The sequence below is a fragment of the Pelecanus crispus genome, chromosome 18 (assembly GCF_030463565.1).
Source record: "Pelecanus crispus isolate bPelCri1 chromosome 18, bPelCri1.pri, whole genome shotgun sequence".
Taxonomy (NCBI): Eukaryota; Metazoa; Chordata; class Aves; order Pelecaniformes; family Pelecanidae; genus Pelecanus; species Pelecanus crispus.
In genome coordinates, this window is record NC_134660.1 from 2930200 (window position 1) to 2951001 (window position 20802).

The 20802-nt window shown below is 43.7% G+C and overlaps 2 protein-coding genes across 2 annotated transcripts; both read right to left on the reverse strand.

Moving 5' to 3' along the window:
- Positions 1-237: 237 nt before the first annotated feature.
- Positions 238-6199, reverse strand: LOC104031780 (keratin, type I cytoskeletal 19). The gene is made up of 9 exons (XM_075722958.1): positions 5537-6199; positions 4835-4917; positions 4098-4254; positions 3534-3695; positions 3091-3216; positions 2660-2886; positions 1763-2088; positions 1164-1265; positions 238-263 (listed from the first exon to the last, which is right to left on the reverse strand). The coding sequence occupies exons 1-9, from the start codon at positions 6197-6199 to the stop codon at positions 238-240; spliced, it is 1872 nt and encodes a 623-aa protein (XP_075579073.1).
- An 8738-nt stretch (positions 6200-14937) lies between these two features.
- On the reverse strand, positions 14938-19915 carry LOC104031778 (keratin, type I cytoskeletal 19). Its single transcript, XM_009483880.2, has 8 exons — positions 19427-19915; positions 18448-18530; positions 17733-17889; positions 17150-17311; positions 16563-16688; positions 16153-16379; positions 15523-15653; positions 14938-14963 (listed from the first exon to the last, which is right to left on the reverse strand). Exons 1-8 carry the CDS (start codon positions 19913-19915, stop codon positions 14938-14940), a joined length of 1401 nt encoding a protein of 466 aa, XP_009482155.1.
- Between the last annotated feature and the right edge of the window lie 887 nt (positions 19916-20802).

The following is a 20802-nucleotide window of genomic DNA, read 5'->3' on the forward strand; positions in this document are numbered from 1 at the left end:
CAATCATGGTACAGATTAACTCAGGTAACAGTGATTAGGCACAGAAATTCAGATGGAAGAAGCAGGTAGGCCATTCAGAGGGTTCTGATGAGCCCCTGGAGTAAGAGTGTTGAGTAACTTGGACAAGTGTTTGCTCTTGCTCTTCGCAGAGGCGTGACTGGACATGCTCGGTATATTCTTGCTTGGTCCAAAGGCCCACTGGTAAGGTCCTGCAGTGGAGGGTGCTGGTTTTGCTAATCAGTCCTCAGACTTTCTAAAACTCCCTGTTGAAAGATGAAGGGAAGCAAGAATTTCTTTGAAGAAGTGTTATCTCATTCAGCATTTTTAATCTTTTTGTTACTTCATAATTATAGACTGTGCAGTTCTCAGTGGAATAGGTTTTTTCCCCAGCATTCTGGAAAGGTTAGAACAGTGTCAGACTTAATATTTGTACAAGCATGTGTCTTTGCAGCTTTATCACATTAAATACATGGACCTGCTTCTATTCTCAACTGAGTAAGTGCAAATCGCTCTTTAAATTTAGAGTGACTGTAGCAGTATAAATCAAATACAGATGAACTTAGAATCTGTATTTATGTGTGTATGGGTATTTACAACAAATTTTTGAAAGTTAAAGTAGGCTGGCACATGATATATTTTAATCTTGCCTACCAAACATTAGTATATGTAGGACTGTTGCAGGTCAGATAGGATGTTTGATCAAAGGAGTAAATTTTTACGGAGGAGTTTGCAAAGCCTATTAATCTTTAAAAACGAGATCTCATCTACACCAAATCTTTCCAAAAAATCTTACTCATTACCCAAAGGCCTTCTGAATTCACTGCCTTTGTTTTCAGCATCAAGGGACTCTGTGTACAGTATTCTTACTTTCTATATTAATGGCTTCAGGCCTTCTGGTCTACAGCCAATACTTCCATGCCCAACTGTCAGTCTGTGATGGAAAACAGCATGCTTGTGAGATAGACTGCATTTTTAAGTAAGATTAATATCCCTGTTACTTCCCTGATAAGAATGAATAAATGGAAGCCTCAAAGCAGGATCATTTTCCATCTTTTTTAAAAAATCAGAACTGGAAAAGAATCTTTCTAAAAGTTGTAACTTCCTGTTCATTTTCAACATTTTCAGTCATTTGTTTGAGATGCTGTCGGGACCTGGAGCCTTACCCAGTCTCATTGTTTTTATGGCTTCGGACACTTCCTCCATTGTTGCTCCTCTCTCCAAAGTTTTATTCCCTTCCAAGCAGAGCTTCAGGTTTCCAGCACCTCCTGGAATCACAGCCATGAAATCAGACATGGAAAAGACCTTTTGGTCACTCCCCATCTTTTGCTACCTCAGGATTTTGCAGCTAATACCCTTTATATTTTAAATGTCATGAGTGTTCCAGCCATTTTACCCTGCTTTAACCATTTTGCCCCCTTAATACCAGCTACATTTCTAACATTTGGCTTCATTCTGAAACTACTGACTTCTCTGGTTCCCTGCGTGCTTTGGATTGGGTGTTATTTTCCCTTTTCTTTCATTTCCTCTTTCTACACACCCTCTGATACAACTCTTCATAACATCCCTGTCATTCGAGGCACGTGTGAAAATGCTACCATGTTGATATAAGAAAAAATGTCAGAGTGGACTTAAAACACAATTGGGGAAAAAATAGCAAAAATATCTCCAGATTTCCAAATAAGGAAGGAAGTTGTCATATCCTTTCCTGCTATTCAGAGAAAAAAGTTAATGGGAGGATGTACTCTTTTGTTCCAGTTTTTACCTCGGCTTTCACAAGAGTTGCCAGACTGGGAATGGGAAGATGAAGAGTGGGAGAGGCAGGATTTGCCGCCTCCTCCTCCACCACTGCCACCTCCTCCACCTGAAGTTTTACCACAGGCTCCACCTCCTGTTCTTCCTCCGCTCCCTCCTCCTCCACCTCCGGAAGAGGAAGTGCTTCCATAGGATCCTCCAAATCTTCCTCCACTGCTTCCTCCACCCGAGGACCAGCTAATTCCTCCTCCACTACTTCCTCTTCCAGAAGACCAGCTAGTTCCTCCACGACCTCCTCCTCCTGAAGATCCACCACCAGCTCCTCCCTGTGAGATGCTGTAAGGAGGAAAGGACATGTATGTATAAGATTTATAGCAACGTGGCCAGTGTCTGGCATCCTATCAGCTGTATCGAGGCCACTTTCTGACTCCCTCTGAGCTCCTCGTAGGACTGAGAAAGAACTATTGTGTGAAACGTGCTAGAGAACTGGTTTTAAACTGTCCTAATTAAGGACAAATTAACTGATCTGCACAGAAGAGGAAAAAGAAAGATAACCAATGGCTTTAGATGACTTTCAAAATACGTACCTTGAGTATTTATAAAAGACAGTTATTTTCTTGCTTACCTTTCATTTTCATATATAACTGTACTTTCTGATTGTACTTAGGAGAAGAAATGGCATATTGCAGTTCTAAATACTTTTCGAAATGTTTTTGTCCAGTTCATAAGTATAGAATAATACAGCTTTGTACGCTGCCGGCTAAGATTTAGATTCCATATGAATCCTTGTGATCGTATTATATATGTTGGTGATGAATCAATTGCACTAGTTCCTAATATAAATATTGCTACTTTCATCTTCACCTGTTTGCGTAGATGACATGTTAATTAATCTGAATGTATGTACCTAATATCATGCTGTCCTTCCTCAAGCAGTGCCCGGTACTGAGCAATCTCCTGTTCCAGGCGGGTCTTGATGCCCAGCAGCATCTTGTACTCTTCATTCTGACTCTGCATCTCACAGCGGATGCTGGCCAGCTCCTCCTCCAAGGGGCCAATCATACCCTGGATCTGCTGCAGCTGCATGCTATAGCGACGTTCTGTGTCTTCCAAGTTGGATTGCAAAGACTGTAACTGAGAATGAAGGAAAAAATACAGTATTTATGGGAATGTAGCAGGATTAAATCATTCTTATGCCCAAAATGAGAAAATCTTACATGGTGTCAGATGCACCAAGCATCTTCATTAAATGGAGTGCTAGTTATAGCTGATCTCCTGTCATTCCAGCAACTCACGGATTCTTTGCGTATCAGAGGATCAGTAGCAATCGTTACCTACCATGCTGATTTGTGACTGCAGCTCAATTTCCAGGCTCTGATATTCACGTCTCAGCATAGAGATCTGTTGGTTGCTTGATTGTATCTCCTGGCCACTTGAGTGGACTTGTTGACTCACTTCCTCCATCTGAAAAATAAATACACAGGATTGGAGTTTCTGAGTTTTACTAACAATGTCAGCATGGTAGTTTATCATGGAAGCATCTGGCAACACAAGTTGAAGCAGGACTGCTTGTAATATGTTTAAACTTGCTTATATGGCTCTGCCAGTGCAGTTCAAGCCCGCTTGTGATTGTCTTTATTTTAATCAAAGGTATTCTACCATTATATCCTAAAAACAATGGATGTTGCTGTTTAAAGTGTCGTCCATCTACAGGAAGTTCTTACCAAAAGTTGGTATTGTTTTTCTTTTGTAATGTGAACGTTCAAATTGTAACCATTTACCTTGCTTTCATACCAACTCTCAACCTCTTCACGGTTTTTCTGAATAATATTTTCGTATTCTTGTCTCATATCATTCAGTTTTTTCAGCAGATCCTCTCCTGGAGCAGCATTCACCTCCACATTCACATCACCACTGGACTGTGTTTGCAACGATTTCATTTCCTGCGGAGAAAACCCAGCCCCAAGGCAAATAAACAAAAATGGGGAAATTACTTTGCAAAAGAGTTTTGAAGCCAGTTAACTTGGTCTGAAGTCATAAACCATCCTGGATCCTTTCAACAAGATACATATGTATGATGGGGTTTTTTTCTTGTTGCAATTATTTGGCCTTGACTGCCCAGTCATTGCTTGTTGAGAGGGACTGTGCTCAGAGATGCCCTGGAGCAGCCTGGGCCTGGCACTCAGCCTGTCTCAGGAGGCCCCTTGCTGAGCTGCCGCACATTAGGAGAGCAGGGAAAACTACGTAGTGCAGAGGGTGTTAGCCGCGAAACCTGCCCACATTTCCGATTTTGTAAGTGTTCTTGTTTTCCTCTGCAGTCTGTATTTCAAGGAGCTGGCTCTTACCTCCTCATGGTTCTTCTTGAGGTCAATCATCTGCTCCTTTAGAGACTCAAATTGCATTTCCAGGTCAGACCTGCTCAGAGTCAGATTATCCAGCAAGGGTCGCAAGCTATTGATGTCAGCCTCCACATTCTGCCGGAGACCACATTCCGTCTCGTACCTGTGCCAAGGACAGTGCAGAAAGGTCAGCCCTGGTCTTCAGTCCTTCTCCTACTGACTTTATTTAGGAAAAAGTTCACATATTCCAGTATCTCAGTGTCTGCTTTTATTTCTATACTTTGTAGCACATTGTAGCACATAGCATCTCTCAATCAGCAGAATTATATCAGCAGCCACTACTTAAAGTTTAATATTAATATTAATTAATTAATAGTAACATTAATATTACACTTTAATATTAAAATGTATTCTGTGGCCTTTTTCACTGTCTCTTCTTACTGTAGACTTTGTGCAGGTTTCATCTATCTGTTTCATCTGACTTTCAGTGAGAGAAAATCACAATTTTTCTTTCCTTAAAAGTAAAGCTTTTTTTAAGCTTTGACTCCACAGCCATAGGGCGTATTCCCATTGAAGATCATTATAGAAATAATGAAGAATTTTGAAGTCTTACAAATTATTTCAGTTGTGCTGCCGTGGAACCAGGAGGATTGATACTTCTTTATGGAATGAATTTATGAAACTAAGTTGAGGAAAGTAGGAGAAAGGAAGTCAGTGCCTGGAAAAGAGGAATATATATTTACTTTATCCTGAAGTCTTCTGCAGTCATCCTTGTGTTATCCAGGTCCAAAAGTACCTTGTTGGCTTCCACAGCCGCAGTCACAAGCTAGAAGAGAAGACAATATGCTGAGGAAAATTTTCCCTGTGAATCTCTCAGGTTTGTGCAAGGGACAGAAATATGAATGTGACCTTCTTGTTATAATTCCCAGGTGTCTGAGGGGAACAGCATTTCCTACAAACAGAGGCCTGGAAAGGTCATCTACAGTGCAAAACAAAGAGGTACCTGTGTGCAAATAACATCGGAACTGCAAAAACTGTTTTGTGAGTACAAGAGTCCTGTCAAGAGGCTTGGCGTCACTGCCTTAGCTCTATCTCACCTTCCATGCCTGCAGGCCAAGGGCCGTACTCAAATGTCAGACACTGCACATCACAGAGGGTAATTGTTACCATTTCCCCCATGCTCTAAAATCCACTACAGGCATTCTGAGAGTCTGCAGTCACTGCCAATGAGCGGTCTGTGGGGTGTGCTATAGGGGGTGTGCATAATTTCTCCACGTCTAGTTGAAGACGGTTGGATGCATGCACAGAAGGCAGAATTTCAAGCACAAGAGGCACTTTCAGAGAGGCGCTTAGTTTAGAAGTATGCATGCTGGGTGCGTCAAAGATTTTACTCAATCACAAAAAGTCTGTCAATGCTTAAACTTCTCTGACAAAGAACATCCTACCTGATTTTGAAGGTCTTCAATTTTTCCATAATAGTGGCTGTAGTCCTTTGTACCAGTAGGACCTTGCTTCTGGTACCACTCCCTGATTAATTGTTCAAGCTGAGCATTTTCCATTTCCAAATTTCTGACCGTGTCCAGGTAAGAAGCCAGGCGTTCATTAAGGCTCTGCATGGTCAGCTTTTCATCGTTGGAGAGAATTCCCACATTCCCTCCACGAAAGCCACCACTGCCAAAGCTGCCACCACCTCCACCAAAGCTTCCTCCATAACCACCACTAAACCCACTCCCGCCTGATCCAAAGCCTACTCCCATGCTGCCACAGCCCATTCCCCCTCCATAACCACCACAGCCCATTCCCCCTCCATAATAGCCACCACTCATTCCTCCTCCGTAACTGCTGCCGCTCATTCCTCCTCCATAACTACAGCGCCTTATCTTTCTGTAACTACCACCGCTAGCTCCCCCACCATAGCTGCTCCTGGAACTTCCTCCACCACAACTGCTGCCAGAAATCCTGCCACCACCACTTGTCCTAGAAGTGATTCTTCTTGAGGAGACAGAGGAATACCTACTGCCCCGTCCACCACCACCACCACTGCTAGCACTGCCACCACCGCTCCCTCGCAGGCAGCTTTTAGAGGTCTGCTTGGAGCCACAGCTCATAGTGGCAGCAACGAATGACTCCGGGTAAAATTCAAAGCTGGTCTTACAGTTGTTTTGGAATCATAGCTCCAAATTCCACCTTGCCTGGTCTGCATTTATACCTGAGATAGTGGGTGTCACCGTCAAAGGGAGTACCTTCTTTCCATGTTCATTTGCAAGCCATAGTTTTTCTGCCAAGGGTAATTTGCCAAAGGGAGATGTTTGACAGTGTCAGGAAGCTTAACGCATACTCAAAGTGTTAATGACCATTTGTTTATTAATACAAACCATGTAATTTCTATTGGGTGGCTCTGAATTAGGTAGATCTTTTCTGTGATCTAGTCCACTGACTTACAGTCATCTGAATTAAACTCATCCCACTCACCTCATCCTGTTCACCTCTCTTTCAGCACAACAATAAACTGTGATAATATGGGACAGTAATGAGGAATTGTCAAGGAATCCCAGCTGATTTTTTTATACTTAAGTGATATTTTAATAGGTTCTGGCTTATGGTTATCTTATGTTGTATGCTACTTATTTTTAGTCCTCTGTTGCTTTATGCCTTTTGAAAACATATCACAGGCTGTATTTTGTAGGTACACCGAACCACTCTGACATCTTTGCAATTTCTCGTAAAAACTTAGTGAACATTGGCAAGTATCATACATGTCAGCAATTTATTTCAAACATACATCTACAATTATGTTTTATAAATAACAATTTAATTATGAAAAATTGTATGACAACAACTGGAAAATAGCTCTGTGTAAGACTGTAGGGGAAGGAAGCGTGACAGGTTGTTGCAAGGAGTAGCTCCTCATGTGCTCAGACCAAATGCAGTTACCGTATGGTCGAGAGACCTGGGAAAGCATCCTGGCTCTGGGCTAGTCTCTTTTGACGTGTCTGTGAATATGAGAGGTAATGTTCTCACTCCTGAAGGGATTTCAAAATTTCAGTCAGGATGTTTTCCTTCCACAGTGCAAATACAAGCATACTTACTTGGAGGAGAAAGGTTAAGTTCCTGTTTTGGGAATTAAGTCAATAAGCTGTACATCAAAATAGCATTTTTCCTTCAGTTTTGTTTTCCATTTCTGTACACAGCATGACCAAAAGTAGGAAGTATTTGCTATCTTGCATCTTCTTCTTTTAAGATTGTGTCTTTTTCAAATACATAGCAGTAGATAGTTCAGCTGAGCATCCGTCTTCTGAGCTCTTACAGCAACCTGAGCCTCAAACGTTTGAAATTTCTTTCCTGACTGCCTCTCATGTCTGTCCTCCTTCCCAGGCACATAATCTTTAACAAAATGCAGTCTGTTAGCTGTCATTCTTTGTAGGTTGACCTAGTTGTGTGATACCCAACTTCCTGTATTGATTTGCTCTATTATTCTTTTCTCTCTCAGCCTTTGTGATGTTGGTTGTTGCTAATTTAGAGGGTTGTTTGTTATTGCTTATAGCAACTGTTTGTGGAAACATCTTTTTATAAATGCCCCTCCCAGCACACCCTCACCCACACAGTAGGACACACCTAAAGTTTCATCTTCTGCTAGACTTCATTTCTGAAATGTCTGAGGAAGCAAGGCCTTCTAAGGCTTGTAGAAAGTTTAAACCGCTCACTACAAAACTTAGTGGAGTCTAAGTCATAATTTTACCTTGTTCCTGTGAGAAATCCTTTTCTCTTGAAGTGCATGAAATTTTCTTCTGTACTAACAGCTACTTTGGCTCATGAAACTGTTGGGTTCTGTTCTGTTTAACTGTTGGCTTCCAGTTGCTGCCACTGTGTTATAAGGACATGGATACATTTCTGTATTGTTCTGTATAATTCTGCAGAAGGGTAAGGGTTTGGGGTTTTTTTTGTCTGGAAAGATGTTTATTACATCTTTTGTATGAGTCATTTCTTTCAGGTGGACTAAGCTTCATGTCTTCCATTCACAAAAAGAACATGTTTGGATAGTTTGACTATCAGTGAGGTTGCTTGTGTGCAACATACTTCACGGCTTCATGTTTGATACATGAAAGGAAGATTTAATGTCATTTTTTCCCTAGAATTCATGCAGGCGACATACCTCAAGAGTGAAGATTAGCTCCTTAAAAATGAAGAAGCCTGATGGATTCAGTGTATCTGGAAATAACTGGCCAGGATCAGGGATAGAAGTTATGGAACAAATGGTTCCTGAATGGAATGTTTTCTTTCAAAGTCTGCTGTAAGATGGAAGCTGTTCTGTGAAATGGTAGTTTTCTCTGCAGTTATGTCTCAGAGGATTGTCCAGACATCTACAAGCATACTGGACTAACTAGATGATCTTAGATAATGTTTCCAGGAACATCTAGAGATAAGTGCTGCAGAAGAGAACCTGGTGTGTTGGAAAAACCTTAACAGAAGAGAGATTTCAATAAACTCTGTGGTAACTGCAAGGAACCCCAGTAGTACCTGTGAAATGGGACAGTGAAACGTTAAGAAATCTCGGGCTGGTGCTGCTTATTGCAGCATCAAGCTGCTGCTCCACAAACACATCAAGGTACGTCCAGCCTAAGTCGGTGTGCCCTTTGCTCTCACACCCTGCGGTGCAGTGAGTACAGCACAAGGAGCCATGAAAGCTTCCTCTGGCATTGCCCAGACTCACAACTGCCTGGCATCACTCCGTGACACGATGCTCATAACCAGCTGAGCATCTCAATTCACTTTTCTCTACTTGCCCGCATCAGTGGGCTTGCCAATGCTGGAAACAGGCACTGACATATCTTTTGACCACGCTAAGGACGGTTCTCAGTCATGGGCAGATGAAGAAAGCTGAGAAAACTTCAGGTGCTGCAACATGCAGGGACTGAGAGGCAGCTATGGCTGTGCTTGGGGAGAGGCTGAACAGTGTGACAAGGCAGGAGTCTTCATTTATCACCAGTGAATGTCTTTTACAGACTCTGTGTTGTGCATCCTCGGCCCTGGCTGCTCGCAGGTATTCAGGTAGAGTCTCAGGTGTGTTGGTTATGAGTATTAAAGAGCTCTTTTGGATTCTTTTCTGCTTGAGAGACCTCTGAAAGGCTGCTCCAGAGAGGCCTCTGTGCCTCTCACACTGGTACAAAAAAAGAAGTGTGAATTGAACTGCAAGGTGAGATTTAAAACACGGGACTTGTTTTGAAACAGATTTTTTTTTTTTTCCCCACTGGGTATAGCTAATGGAGAGAACATACTGTCACAATGTACCCTCAAAGCTGAGAGTTTAACAGCATTCAGGAACACCTGCCCTTGCATGGCTGACATGCTTCAGGTCACAGCCAAGATAGAAGGGAGTGGAGGAGGAGGAGGAAGATGCCTTGGGCACGGATGACACCATAGTTGTTTGCAATGGGGCCTCTTCCCTTTTCCTGTGATGAAACTGTTACGAGCTCCTGCCCAGGAGAGGATGGTGGACTATTTAAGCCTGAAAGGCTCACCCAGTGTGGGCATGAATTCACCCGGTGCACTTAAATGCAGGATTATCATGTGCTCTGCAGTAACACAGACGTGCGTTGGCTGAAAGCAGAGGCTGGGAGAGAATGCAGCCTTTTCCCTTTGGGGTGTGTGTGGCAGCAGTAAGGGGTGAGGCTGAACCGGCCTCCGTGGTGGGCTGGGGTGATGGCATGGTGATGGGTGCGTGGGCTGAACACACGCAAGCTCCTATCAGCTCCCATGGCACCACCTTTTCTGACCTCTGCATTTACAGCCTCCTTTGGACCGATGTGTTTGGGAGAAACTGCTGAGGCTGCTGAGCACATTTGTGGGGGTACGACTGGACTATTACCCACCCTTTTTGGTGCTTCAGTGGTCATGAATCCTCTTCCATCCTTCCTACCTCTGGTCAGTTCTTGTCAGGAAAATTCAGTTTGCTTCTGTTGCTACACAGAGAAAAAACTGTGGAAGATCTATCTGGGGAATATGACTCATTCTCATAATTACACATCATAAACTAACTACCATTATATAATCATCAAGCAATTTTATTAACACCAGATAATCCATGGAACAATATTTCTCCATAGTAAAGAAGAAACCCAGTCCCTGAAGCATGACTGTGTTGGAGGGAGAATATTGTTCTTGTTCTGAGGACATATGCTGCTCTTCCTTCCACTGAGGTTCAGCTGCCTAACACTTCGCATGAAACTGTTCTCCTCTCCACTAAAACTTAAATGATGAGGGGTTTTTTCTTATCCTCATAAAAAGCTGGATGTTTGAAAACTGAAAAATCTAAGAAAATTTGATTCAGATTCGTTGCAACATATTAGGGCTCAATCATGTTTATTATTTTAATAGTGCATTAACTGAGAGTTCTAACCAAAAAGTAATTCCCACCTAACGATTCCCAACTGTTTACTCTGTAATGAACCCAATGTGCTTTGGAGTCTTTTTTCCCCACCAACTCAGCTGTTGGTGCCTGGCAGCAGCTCCATCCAGAAATATTTGGGGTTAAAAATGTTGTCAGTACCAAGTATTTCCAGTCAAAAGCATGATTTTCTCTAAATGCATTTTTGTAATTAGAAATAGTTGTGTCAAAAGAACTTTGCCCCATTCTTCTCCTAGCAGTGGGACACTCAAGCAGCGGACTTCGGTTTGTTCCCACAGCAGTTTGTACGACTGTCATGAACCCCCGGTGTGCCCAGCAGGAGCATCTTCAAATATCTTTAGCATTACTTAGTGGAACAGTACACAGGATGTGTTGTTCATTCTCTTTCTTCCTATGTATATTTATGGCCACACTGATAAAATAAAGCAGTGCGTTTTTAGAGCTCAGTGAAATTCTGTGTAAACCACCTGCATATGATCGTTGCCTGCATGCCAAAACATACTTAGGCTTTTTAAGTGAAGGTTTTTGAAATATCTGTTTTGAACTGAGAGTAAGTTCCCACCTCTCCTGCTCTCTTCTGCAAGACACGGTGCAAGTCGTGGCATCTGCCCACACCCCGAGATATGCGGTCACAGGGAATACCCCTGGAACGTATCCTTGTTGCATCTGATGGTCCTAACACAGCGCATTCACCCACCTGCCAGCTAAAACTGGACTGCAGCACTGGGGCATGATCTGCTGCCCTCCATGTAAGGCCAGTCAGTAGTATCCAATCCAGCAAACATCTCTCCTTTAGGAAAAAAAATAGTTCTTGCATACATTATACTTGATCTGTTACTCATTTGTTATTGCAGAAACTAGTACTGATGAAACATTAAAGGGCACCTTCAAAAGATCCACCACCCAATGGAACGATGGTGATTATGATAGGAACAGTAATTAGGTGAGTCAGAGCTGTAAGAGGCTTATACAGTACAAACCCTTTGGTTGGGAACTTTGTCATTTTGGGTCGAAACAGCCCTTTGCACAGCTGACTCTCTGGGGTCTCAGCTAATGCAAATTCATTGGCAAGACCTTCAGCAGCAAAGGGTCATTGTAACACAATCACAACCCCTACAGAGAGCCTGGGTTTCACTGTGCTCCTGCCTAACGACATGATGCAAAATATTCCAGTGCCATTTGAAAAACATAAACGGGTATTGGCAAATTGGTGCAGCGAGTTTCAGCCTGGCATCCGTTCTGTGCACTTATACACAGGAGAATGCAGCTGGGGGCTTCGAAGAAGCAGGGAGGAAGCCTGTGTTGTCTCCTGCAATAGTCACACGCACAGAATCGGGTCACGTCAGCCTCACTACAAATGTGACCATTAAATACAGGTGAGAGAGCTGGAGCAAGATGTCAGGGCTGATAGCTTGTTCCGTGTCTTCAGCTAGCAGGATCTCCCCAGCACATACTGCAGACACTACTTCGTCTGTTTAGCTGCGTATTTCTGTTAGAAGAAAATTAGCCAAGCAAATCAGAGCTGGGTTTGCCGCACGCCGCTCCCCTGGGCACCCTTCGGCAGTCTCGGTGAGAGCCGAGTGCCCTCTAGAGAGCGGGCTGCAGACTGTGGCGCAGGGCCTGTGATGTCCGTCTCCTCCTGCATCTCCAAACATCCCATGTAGTGAAAGGCAAAATGCGTCTGAAACGCAAAATGTGTCTGAATCGCTCAGCACCGTGGGCGCAGGGATCGGCAGCGGCAGGAGGGAATGCTTCCCTGCGCCACTGCAGTGCAGTAATTGCATCTTCCCGTGTGTTAGAGGGCTGTCCAGTGCAGGTGGCCCTGGCCAGTACTGAAATTACTGTATATTATGTATCATTACATTTTTCTATAATACTATTTTAATTACATATCATTGTACTTTTGTTGTATAGATTAACAGCAACTGCCATTAAGCCACGGGTAGTATTAGCCAAACTTATCTGCATCTCCTGGCCTCGTAGTAAAATACAAGCCCCACTTTAAGCAGAGTGTCTGATCGCAGTCTCACGTACTGCGATAATGCACTGTTTACCCTCCTTGGGCAGGCGGAACAAGAACAGGAGACTGTGCCAGACCGGGCACTTGGGACCAGAAGACTGGCAGGTCGGCATTTCGTTTGGATCTGCCAGTTAAGAACAGCTGACACCTTATGGAGAGATCGGGAAAGTACCAAGATGTCTGGTCTGCTGGTATTTACCAGGCATTTTCTCCATTTCCTTGTTCTTTGGCACAAGCAGCATTTGCATGTAATGATAATCTTTTATTCCAGCTCCTAAGTTTTTATCTGAAGTCAAATACAGTGCTAGTGAAAAACTTGAGTCTTAGTATGAGCTGGATAGGCTACCAGTTTTGCCCTTTGTTCTGAAAAAAGAAAAACCCAAACAAAAACAGTATAAATATTTTCACAAGTGCTTCAGGTCAATATTTCCTTATGTGGTGGCAAGAGCAAAATGCCAGTGCAATGGCAGTTAGAAAGTGAATACTCAGATGCCAAATTCAGAGGATTTTAGTTTCGATGAGAAACCATCTCTCACTTCAGGGAGGATTTGATTCATGCTCTTGAGCCGAGATCCTCAGCTGGGAGGAGCGAGCAGCAGGTGGCACGTCCGCAGAACCCGAGTGGTTTGCACAAGCGTTTGTACGGTGGTGGCAGCTGCCGGGGAGAAATCGCAGTCTGGGAAGAGCGACATGGCAAACCTGGCACAGTCCCAGAGAAGGTGTGTGTGCTGCTGGCATTAACCTCTTCCGCCCCTGCTGCACATCAGCCAGAAAGCCGGTGTCAGCCCTTTCTGCTGGCATTTCTTTTCCAGGCACTGGCTGAAGCCACGAGAGGCCGCCCTGGGAGCGCTGCGGCAGCAGCTCTGGGCGAGGGCTGGGGAGTCAGCTCTGCCTTCTCTGCGACCCTGCTGCTTCTCGCAGCCCTGTCTGCCAGGGATCAGCCTTCTTGCTTCTCGGCTTCAAAGCCAAAATACTCCCTTTGCCCCCTGTCCCCATCTCCCTACTTATCGTGGTGCATAAACGGACCGTGAGCAGAGGCAGAAATGCTGTTCCTCCAGGTGTGTGGCATATTCAGGAAGGGGATTTGGGGAAACGCACTTGATTTATGCTTTAAATATTTTTTAGTTTCTCAGCAAAGGACTCAAAGATATTTTACGTGTGTTTAGGTGTGAGAAATGTTTGTGTCATGTTATATAGGCAATAAAAAGAGCTTTCAAGACATCTGCTTTTTCCACCCTGTGGGTGTCTCTGCACAGCTACGGATGTCCAACCACCGCTTTGCTATCTCAAGAGAAGAGGAGTTTCATGATAAAATTTGAATGCTGTCATCTCAGCACCTGCTCTCAGCTCTGCGTGCAGTCACCCAAGAGAATAGGCACGTGCGTTGCACAGTCCCTCTCCCCGGGCAGATGTCTGACACAAAAGAGGTGGGATTTGCTCTGCAGAGAGGGAGACTCACTCGGACATGCTTACATTACAGAAGTCCGGAAGACAGGTGAGGTCAGAAGACACCTCCCTCCCCCCAGATGACTGCAGTGCAGATCTGTTAAGACATGTATTACTGCCATGGCACTCCCCAGCAGCCAACACGTCTCACAGTTTAATGGCTGACACATCTGGAGAGCAGCTGGAGATGTGCACCAGGGATGGCTGCTAAGCCGATAACCGTATATGGATATACACCATCTTGAGCTTGCTTTTTCATGGAAATTGCTGTCACTGATCTCTCTGTTCTCCTTTCATTGATGAGCTCCAGCTCCACTTCCTCCTTTGTTGTTCTGCAATGAATTTAAGCACAATGTTCTGTGGGAAGCACACAGGCATCTGCCTGATGAGGCTGTCTGCGTAGACCATGGAGGATGTCATGCAGGAACGGGCAACGTATGCTACAGGCTTTGACAGGGAGGAGGTGGACAAGACCTGCAAGGTCAGCGAGGCCATTCTCTGGCTCCCACTGGCAAAGCAGCTTTGTTCCCAGTGGAGTGTGATCCTGACCAGTTTAGGTGACCTTTGTGCATGGGTTTCCAGCTTTTCCTGCTGGGGCCATTGCAGAGGCTAGCTAGCTTGGCTGAGGTTGTGGTTTGCACCTGGACCAGCACCTGGTTTTCTAAAGGAACTCAGTTTCCAGACACAGGTTTCTTGATTGCATCAGGCAGAAGCAAAGTTTTATTAAAGAAATTTTTTACCAGCAGGTACATTAGTGATCCTGACTAACACAAGTAACTTCTAGAGATTACAGCATTACAGAACAGAAGTAGCAGAACAGAGAAGATGGTGGCCCCCAACAGGCCCCTTTAGATACATGGCAAAGCATCACTGAGTTACTTCTACTTTCTCTGCATAGAGGCGTGCAGTGAACATGGAGTGTTCTTGTTTTGTCTATGGGTTTCTCTGTATGTCATCTTCTAGTCCATTCCTCCTTAATCACAAATTCTCCTGCAGGTCACTGGACAAAAAAAATGTAGCAGCATTATTTGATTGGAACAGAGACAAAATCCTTCAAATAACAAAAATTTGATCTATGTAGTGCCCTTATTTCAAGAATACACTGTGTTAAACAAGAGCAGTTGGCAGACAACCCAGGAAACCCCAGAAATTCCTTAAATAATTGCGTTTTAATTGGAATTTGCACTTGTAAAGTTCTTTTCACTCCTTCCAGACCCTTTTGCTAAGCTCTGTTTGGCTGTCTTCTTCTTTACTTCTACTTCCAGATCTTTTCTTTATGCCTCATTTCCCCAGCTTTCTCCTTTTAGTCCTACTGCTCCCTCTTGTCTCTCATTTGCTTTCTGCTACTCCATATTCAGTCAGAGCTCTCTTTAAATGTATTTCTTAGCTACACAGCCGATTTTGCACTGTTGTCGGATCCATTGTAACAGATCATACCTGTAGCATAGTAACTAAGATACAAATAACGTGTCCTAGGAGAGTGTGTTGTCTCCTTGCCTTATTACAAAGAAACAAACTGAAAAAAACCAATTTTTGTTTTGTGGAAACACGGCTCTTACCTTGTATATCTCCAGTCTTGCAAGGTGGGACTTGGGGCTGGCAATGGGAAGATGAAGTTGTAGTATAGGTGTGGCTTGTCCTAATGACTCCTCCTCCTACACCAGTTCCTACCCCGATTCCTCCTCCATGACTAGTGGGATAAATTTGGTGAGAAAAATAGGGAATTTTAGAACTTGACATGACACTGCTGACTGACAACATGACACAAAGTCTCAACCTATGTCTTTTATAGTGGTTAGGGTATTTTACGTTGCATTCTTTTTTCATTTTCAGAGTTGCTTTGCATTTGTGCCCTCCTTTGGTGTGAAAATGCAATGCAGAGCTTTGCAATTAATTCTTATTTTGACAGTTCTTGCCCATCTCACTATAGACAAGAGATTGTTATGACTGCTGATAGTAGTAGTTGCAATGTTGTAACTAGCACTTAACAGATTTCCAGATTCTCTGCTTTGGAAATCCCAAGGATTGACATTTAGTTCAGATTTGAATGTTCATTACAGTAAAGTTGCTCATGAGACAACTTTTTCATCTCAGTGAAAGCATTAAGATGGACTAAAGATTATCTCAGATTCCCAATCCATAATGCAGATCCTTGATACTTTCATTTATTCATTTAGAGATCTACATACATAAGGTCCTGCTGTCCTCCTTCCAACAAGCACCGGTAGGTCTGAATCTCCTGCTCCAAACGGCACTTGACGTCCAATAAGGTCTTGTATTCTTGGTTCTGGCACTCTATTTCCGCCCTTATTTCAGCCAATTGCTGCTCCACGCATGTGATCTGGTTCTGTAGCTCACCAAGGAGGGTGTTGTACTGGCACTCAGTCTCAGCCAGAGAGGATTCCAAATTATTTCTCTGTTAAACAAGACAACCAACCAAGGAAACAACATTCATTTAAGTGTCACCCTGGAAGTTATTATTTCCAATGCAAAAATGAAAGAGCTATTCACCACCGTCATGCTGATGGTAGGTTTGGCTGTTCCTGCTAAGAGATCCAGCAGTAGCCACGCCGCAGCTGTAAGTAAGCTCACCACCCACCTGGCTGAGCTGAGCTTGGAGATCGATTTCCAGAGCTTGCAATTGGCGTCTCAATTCAGTAACCTGGTTGTTGCACGTCTCTACCTCCTGACCGCTTGTAATAACCTCCCGATTCACCTCCTCAATCTGAAAATTACAAATCCAGAATAAAGAGCTTCAGAAAATGTCTGTGTAAATTGGACTTGCTTTTACAGAAGCAGAATACAGTGAGTAGCTAGCAAAAAGAAAAGGGAGCAGGGCAAGTTCTCTGTGTACTGGGCATTAACTGCCGGCCTCAACTGCTTGCTCTTTTTTACAAATCGCATTAACCTTGTGGCTATTAAGTCTCTTTAATCCAAATGTGGAATATCTCAGTTCCAACAACACACCACAAGGCCTTGCGGCAAATGCTGCTGTTCCAGATGGGACATAACAAACTGGTCAGACAGGCCTGTGTCTCCTGTGGAACCGAGGGTATAATGAGTGCTGAGCTCGGGCTTCACTGTAATTGAAGAACTGCTTATTGTCTCCATGTCTGTTTTCTGAAACCCTTCTGTGCCCTGAAATGTGCATGTCAGTTTGTTTCGCAGCGGGCGTGTGTCGCTCACCTTGCACTCGTACCAATCCTCAACTTCCTTGCGGTTGCGCGCTATCAGTGTTTCATACTGGCATCTCAAATCCTCCAAGATTTGCCTCAGATCTGGTCCAGGGCAGGCATTGACTTCCACACTCACATCTCCAGTTGATTGTTTTCTCAGGCAATTCATTTCCTGGAAATATAACCCAGATCAGAGGCATACTGGCTTTTGAAAGACAACATAGAAGAGCAGAGCTTGGTGGCTAGGAACAGCGCTCCCTGCGAGCTGTGGCTGTAAAGTACTGGAAGACAGTGCAAGTGTTTTCCCCAACAAATCTGTTGGATAATTTCTTTTCCCATCTGCTGGAGTCAGCAGCAACTTTCACCCCGCTCTGGCACTCCCAGTGCCAGCAGAGCCCCGAGAGCAGCAGCCGCCTCTCTGCCAGAGCTCTTGCAACCACCCACGAGGCAGGCAGGTCTGAACCCAAAAGCGTTTGATGGGAAAGCTGTGGCGTGAAAGTGGTTGATCTTTACTTTTAAATTTAGAGCACGTTTGTGTAGGCAAAATTTTATGTCAGGGCCACGGTGCTCCTAGGGACAGGGCAGGACCCTACCTCCTCGTGGTTCTTCTTCAGGCAGCAGAGCTCCTCCCGCAGCGACTCCAGCTGTGCCTCCAGGTCAGACCTGCAGAGAGTCAGCTGATCCAGGACTTGGCGTAAGCCGTTAATGTCAGCCTCCACGCTCTGGCGCAGGGCCAGCTCCGTCTCGTACCTGGTTTGTGCAAGAAAGCAGAAATTCAGAACGGTAACGTCTCACATGTGCTCAGTTTATGCAAAGATCTCCTTTCCCACCGACCTGCTCTAAACTGTATTTTGTTGTCTAAGCTGAATGAACTGTGCATTAGATTTCTGCACTGCAGTTGGTGTCTGTTATGTGAAAGCTTTTCTTCCTCATCTTATTTTTTTCCTGCTCCTGATGACCGTATGTTTGATATCACTTATTCAGCTGCATTTCTGGTTCGCTGATCCCGATCTGCACTGGTCTGTGATGCAAATGTGCTAACTATACCACTAAGGAGCCCTCCCTCCAATGTCAGTCCGCAGCTCTCACCAGCAAACACTGTTGCCAAATGTTTTACCCGAGAATACTAATTAAGCGAGGGCTGGTGACCAAAAGCAACATGCGTTTCATTACTCCATCCTGTCCTAATGTGGTGTTGTAGTGAGACTTCTGTGAAGTCTCTATAATTAGTGCACTGAGACTCCACAAGTAAGATGTAAAGGAGCGGGGAGGACACAAAGGGGTTCATCTACACAGAGGGGCACTCACTTCACACGGAAGTCATCAGCAGCCATCCTGCTGTTATCAATGTCCAGAATGATCTTGTTGTTATCAATGGTTGCGCAGACAATCTGGAAAAGAGCAGACCATGAGAGATGTCTCATTTCTCTCTGCTGTTATAGTCTATAGGTGTATCTAGATTGCAGTTAGGCGGCACGTCTTCACATTTTCCTTTTTCTGTTACCTTCTTACTTAAGTAACCTTGTTCCTTGAGCAGAGTAGTTGCACAAGGTAGCTATGCCTCCTTAACTCACAGTCAGTAAACAGGTTGACTGCAGAGGTTGAGAGTTAAAGAGTTGTGAGATGGGACTTGCCAGTTTCAAGGTCTGAAGGCAAGTTCTAAAGATGCTTCACAAAGAAGTGAACCTAAAGAACCTTCCTTGAGACATTAAGTCTCAGCTGACATTCAGGCTGGCGTGTTCTTGGCTTCAAGCTTAAGGATCTTCAGAGAAAATAGTTGGAAGGTATCTTTAAGCCTTAGGATTAGCCATAACTTTCATTGTGGACATACTGGTATCAGGCTCTTTGTGCCACTGCAGCAACCAATTTTAACTATTCAACTTTTCTCACCTAGAATTTATAATGCTTCATTTGATACAGCATTTGATATGTATGTTTTGCTCTTGTTCTATAGTTCTCTTTGCTTTGCTCTTCCTACTGGGCTGACACCACTACATTTCCTCAGAGCACACTTGCCAATATCGTATTTATAATTGTATAGTCAAAACCACAATGTAACAAAGCATCCTTTTCCTTTTTAAGAGTATTATCCCAAGTATATCACCTTGCAGCACGCATCTTTAACATGCACCCACAGTCAACAATGTCATAGGAGAACTTGCCAAAATTTACATTTGCAAAGACATTTAACAGCACCAAAGTTACCTTGAACAATTGCAGTAGGTTCTAAACACAAATTCAGAAATAAGCTTTAAATAGAGGAGGAACAACTGAAAAAGGGGATTACCTGATTTTGAAGATCTTCAATTTCTTTGTAATAGCAGCTGTAGTCCCGGGGCTCACAGGAGAGGCCCTGTGTTGCATACCACTCTCTGATTCTGCATTCCAGTTCAGCATTTTCCTTCTCCAAGCACTTCACCTTGTCCAGATAGGAAGCCAGGCGGTCATTGAGATTTTGCATGGTGACCTTCTCATCGCAGGATGAAAGCAAACAGTCGCCACCAAGACCACCAACAACCACACCGCCTCCAAGGCCAAAACCAAGGCCATTGCCATAGCAGTTGCCACCTCCATAGCTCCCACCAGCCAAGCTACCAACACTCAGTCCCCCTCCATAATTCACTCCACCGCAGTAACTCCTTCCAGAAAAACCTCTGCCACTGCCTATCCCATAGGAAGAAATCCGTGCTCCACCACCACCACCAATGATACAGCTGCCACCACTGCTCCTGCCTTTGCTAGACACAGTAATAGTCTCCTTAATGTTGCAACTCATGGCGACAGCAGTTGGAAATGCAAGCAGAAGCCCAAAGCAAGATGCACAGCTTGATATTAAATCAGACTGCGAGTTGTCCGTTGCCGCGAAACTCTATTTATACCTTCCACAGTGGGTGTCACCACTGTTTCTTCTTCCCATAAGGCTGGCTACTCTAGCCATTGGTGCCAAGAATAATTTCTCAAAGGGAAGTTTCCTTTCAAGAATCCTGGTAGACAAGGAAGATACTTTACATGTCTCTTGCTAATTTAAAAATGCATTAGCAATAATGTTTTATGAATCATCAGCTTTTTGTTTATGATGCAAACTTTACAACATTAAGCCAGGAAAAACACTGTCCTAAATTATATACCAGGAAGAAATCATTAAAGGTTATTGCATCAAAGGGCTCTTTATCTCTCATTAATTTATTTTCATTTTATTTTGAGTTGAATAAGCAGTTTTCATGCAAGGTGCTGATGTTGGAATATGTAAGATGAAAAAGAAAGAATAAATACGAAGTTTGACTCTCGAATGATGTATGAGGAATGATGTAAGAACTTTGTGGAAAGATCAGAGACACAGAGATTAACCTTTAAGTCTCACCATTGGCAAAATGACAACTCCAGAGCACTGCTACGAGACCATGGAGTGATCTCGTAATGGACATGGATGAAAAGCTCTTCATATATGATTGTGGCTCTCCAGTAATTCACAAAGGATTTGTGTCTTTATGTGGAGAGTGTAAAGTAAGGTAAAAGTACTTTAAATATTTCCTGTTGTTCTGTGAAAGGTATTTCTGCAGTTTTCATCATTATGGATAGCAATTGTTGCTGGGGAAGGGTGGGTGTTCTGAAACAGTGAATGGGAGTGGAAACATCTTATGGGCAATTTCTCTGTCAGTATGT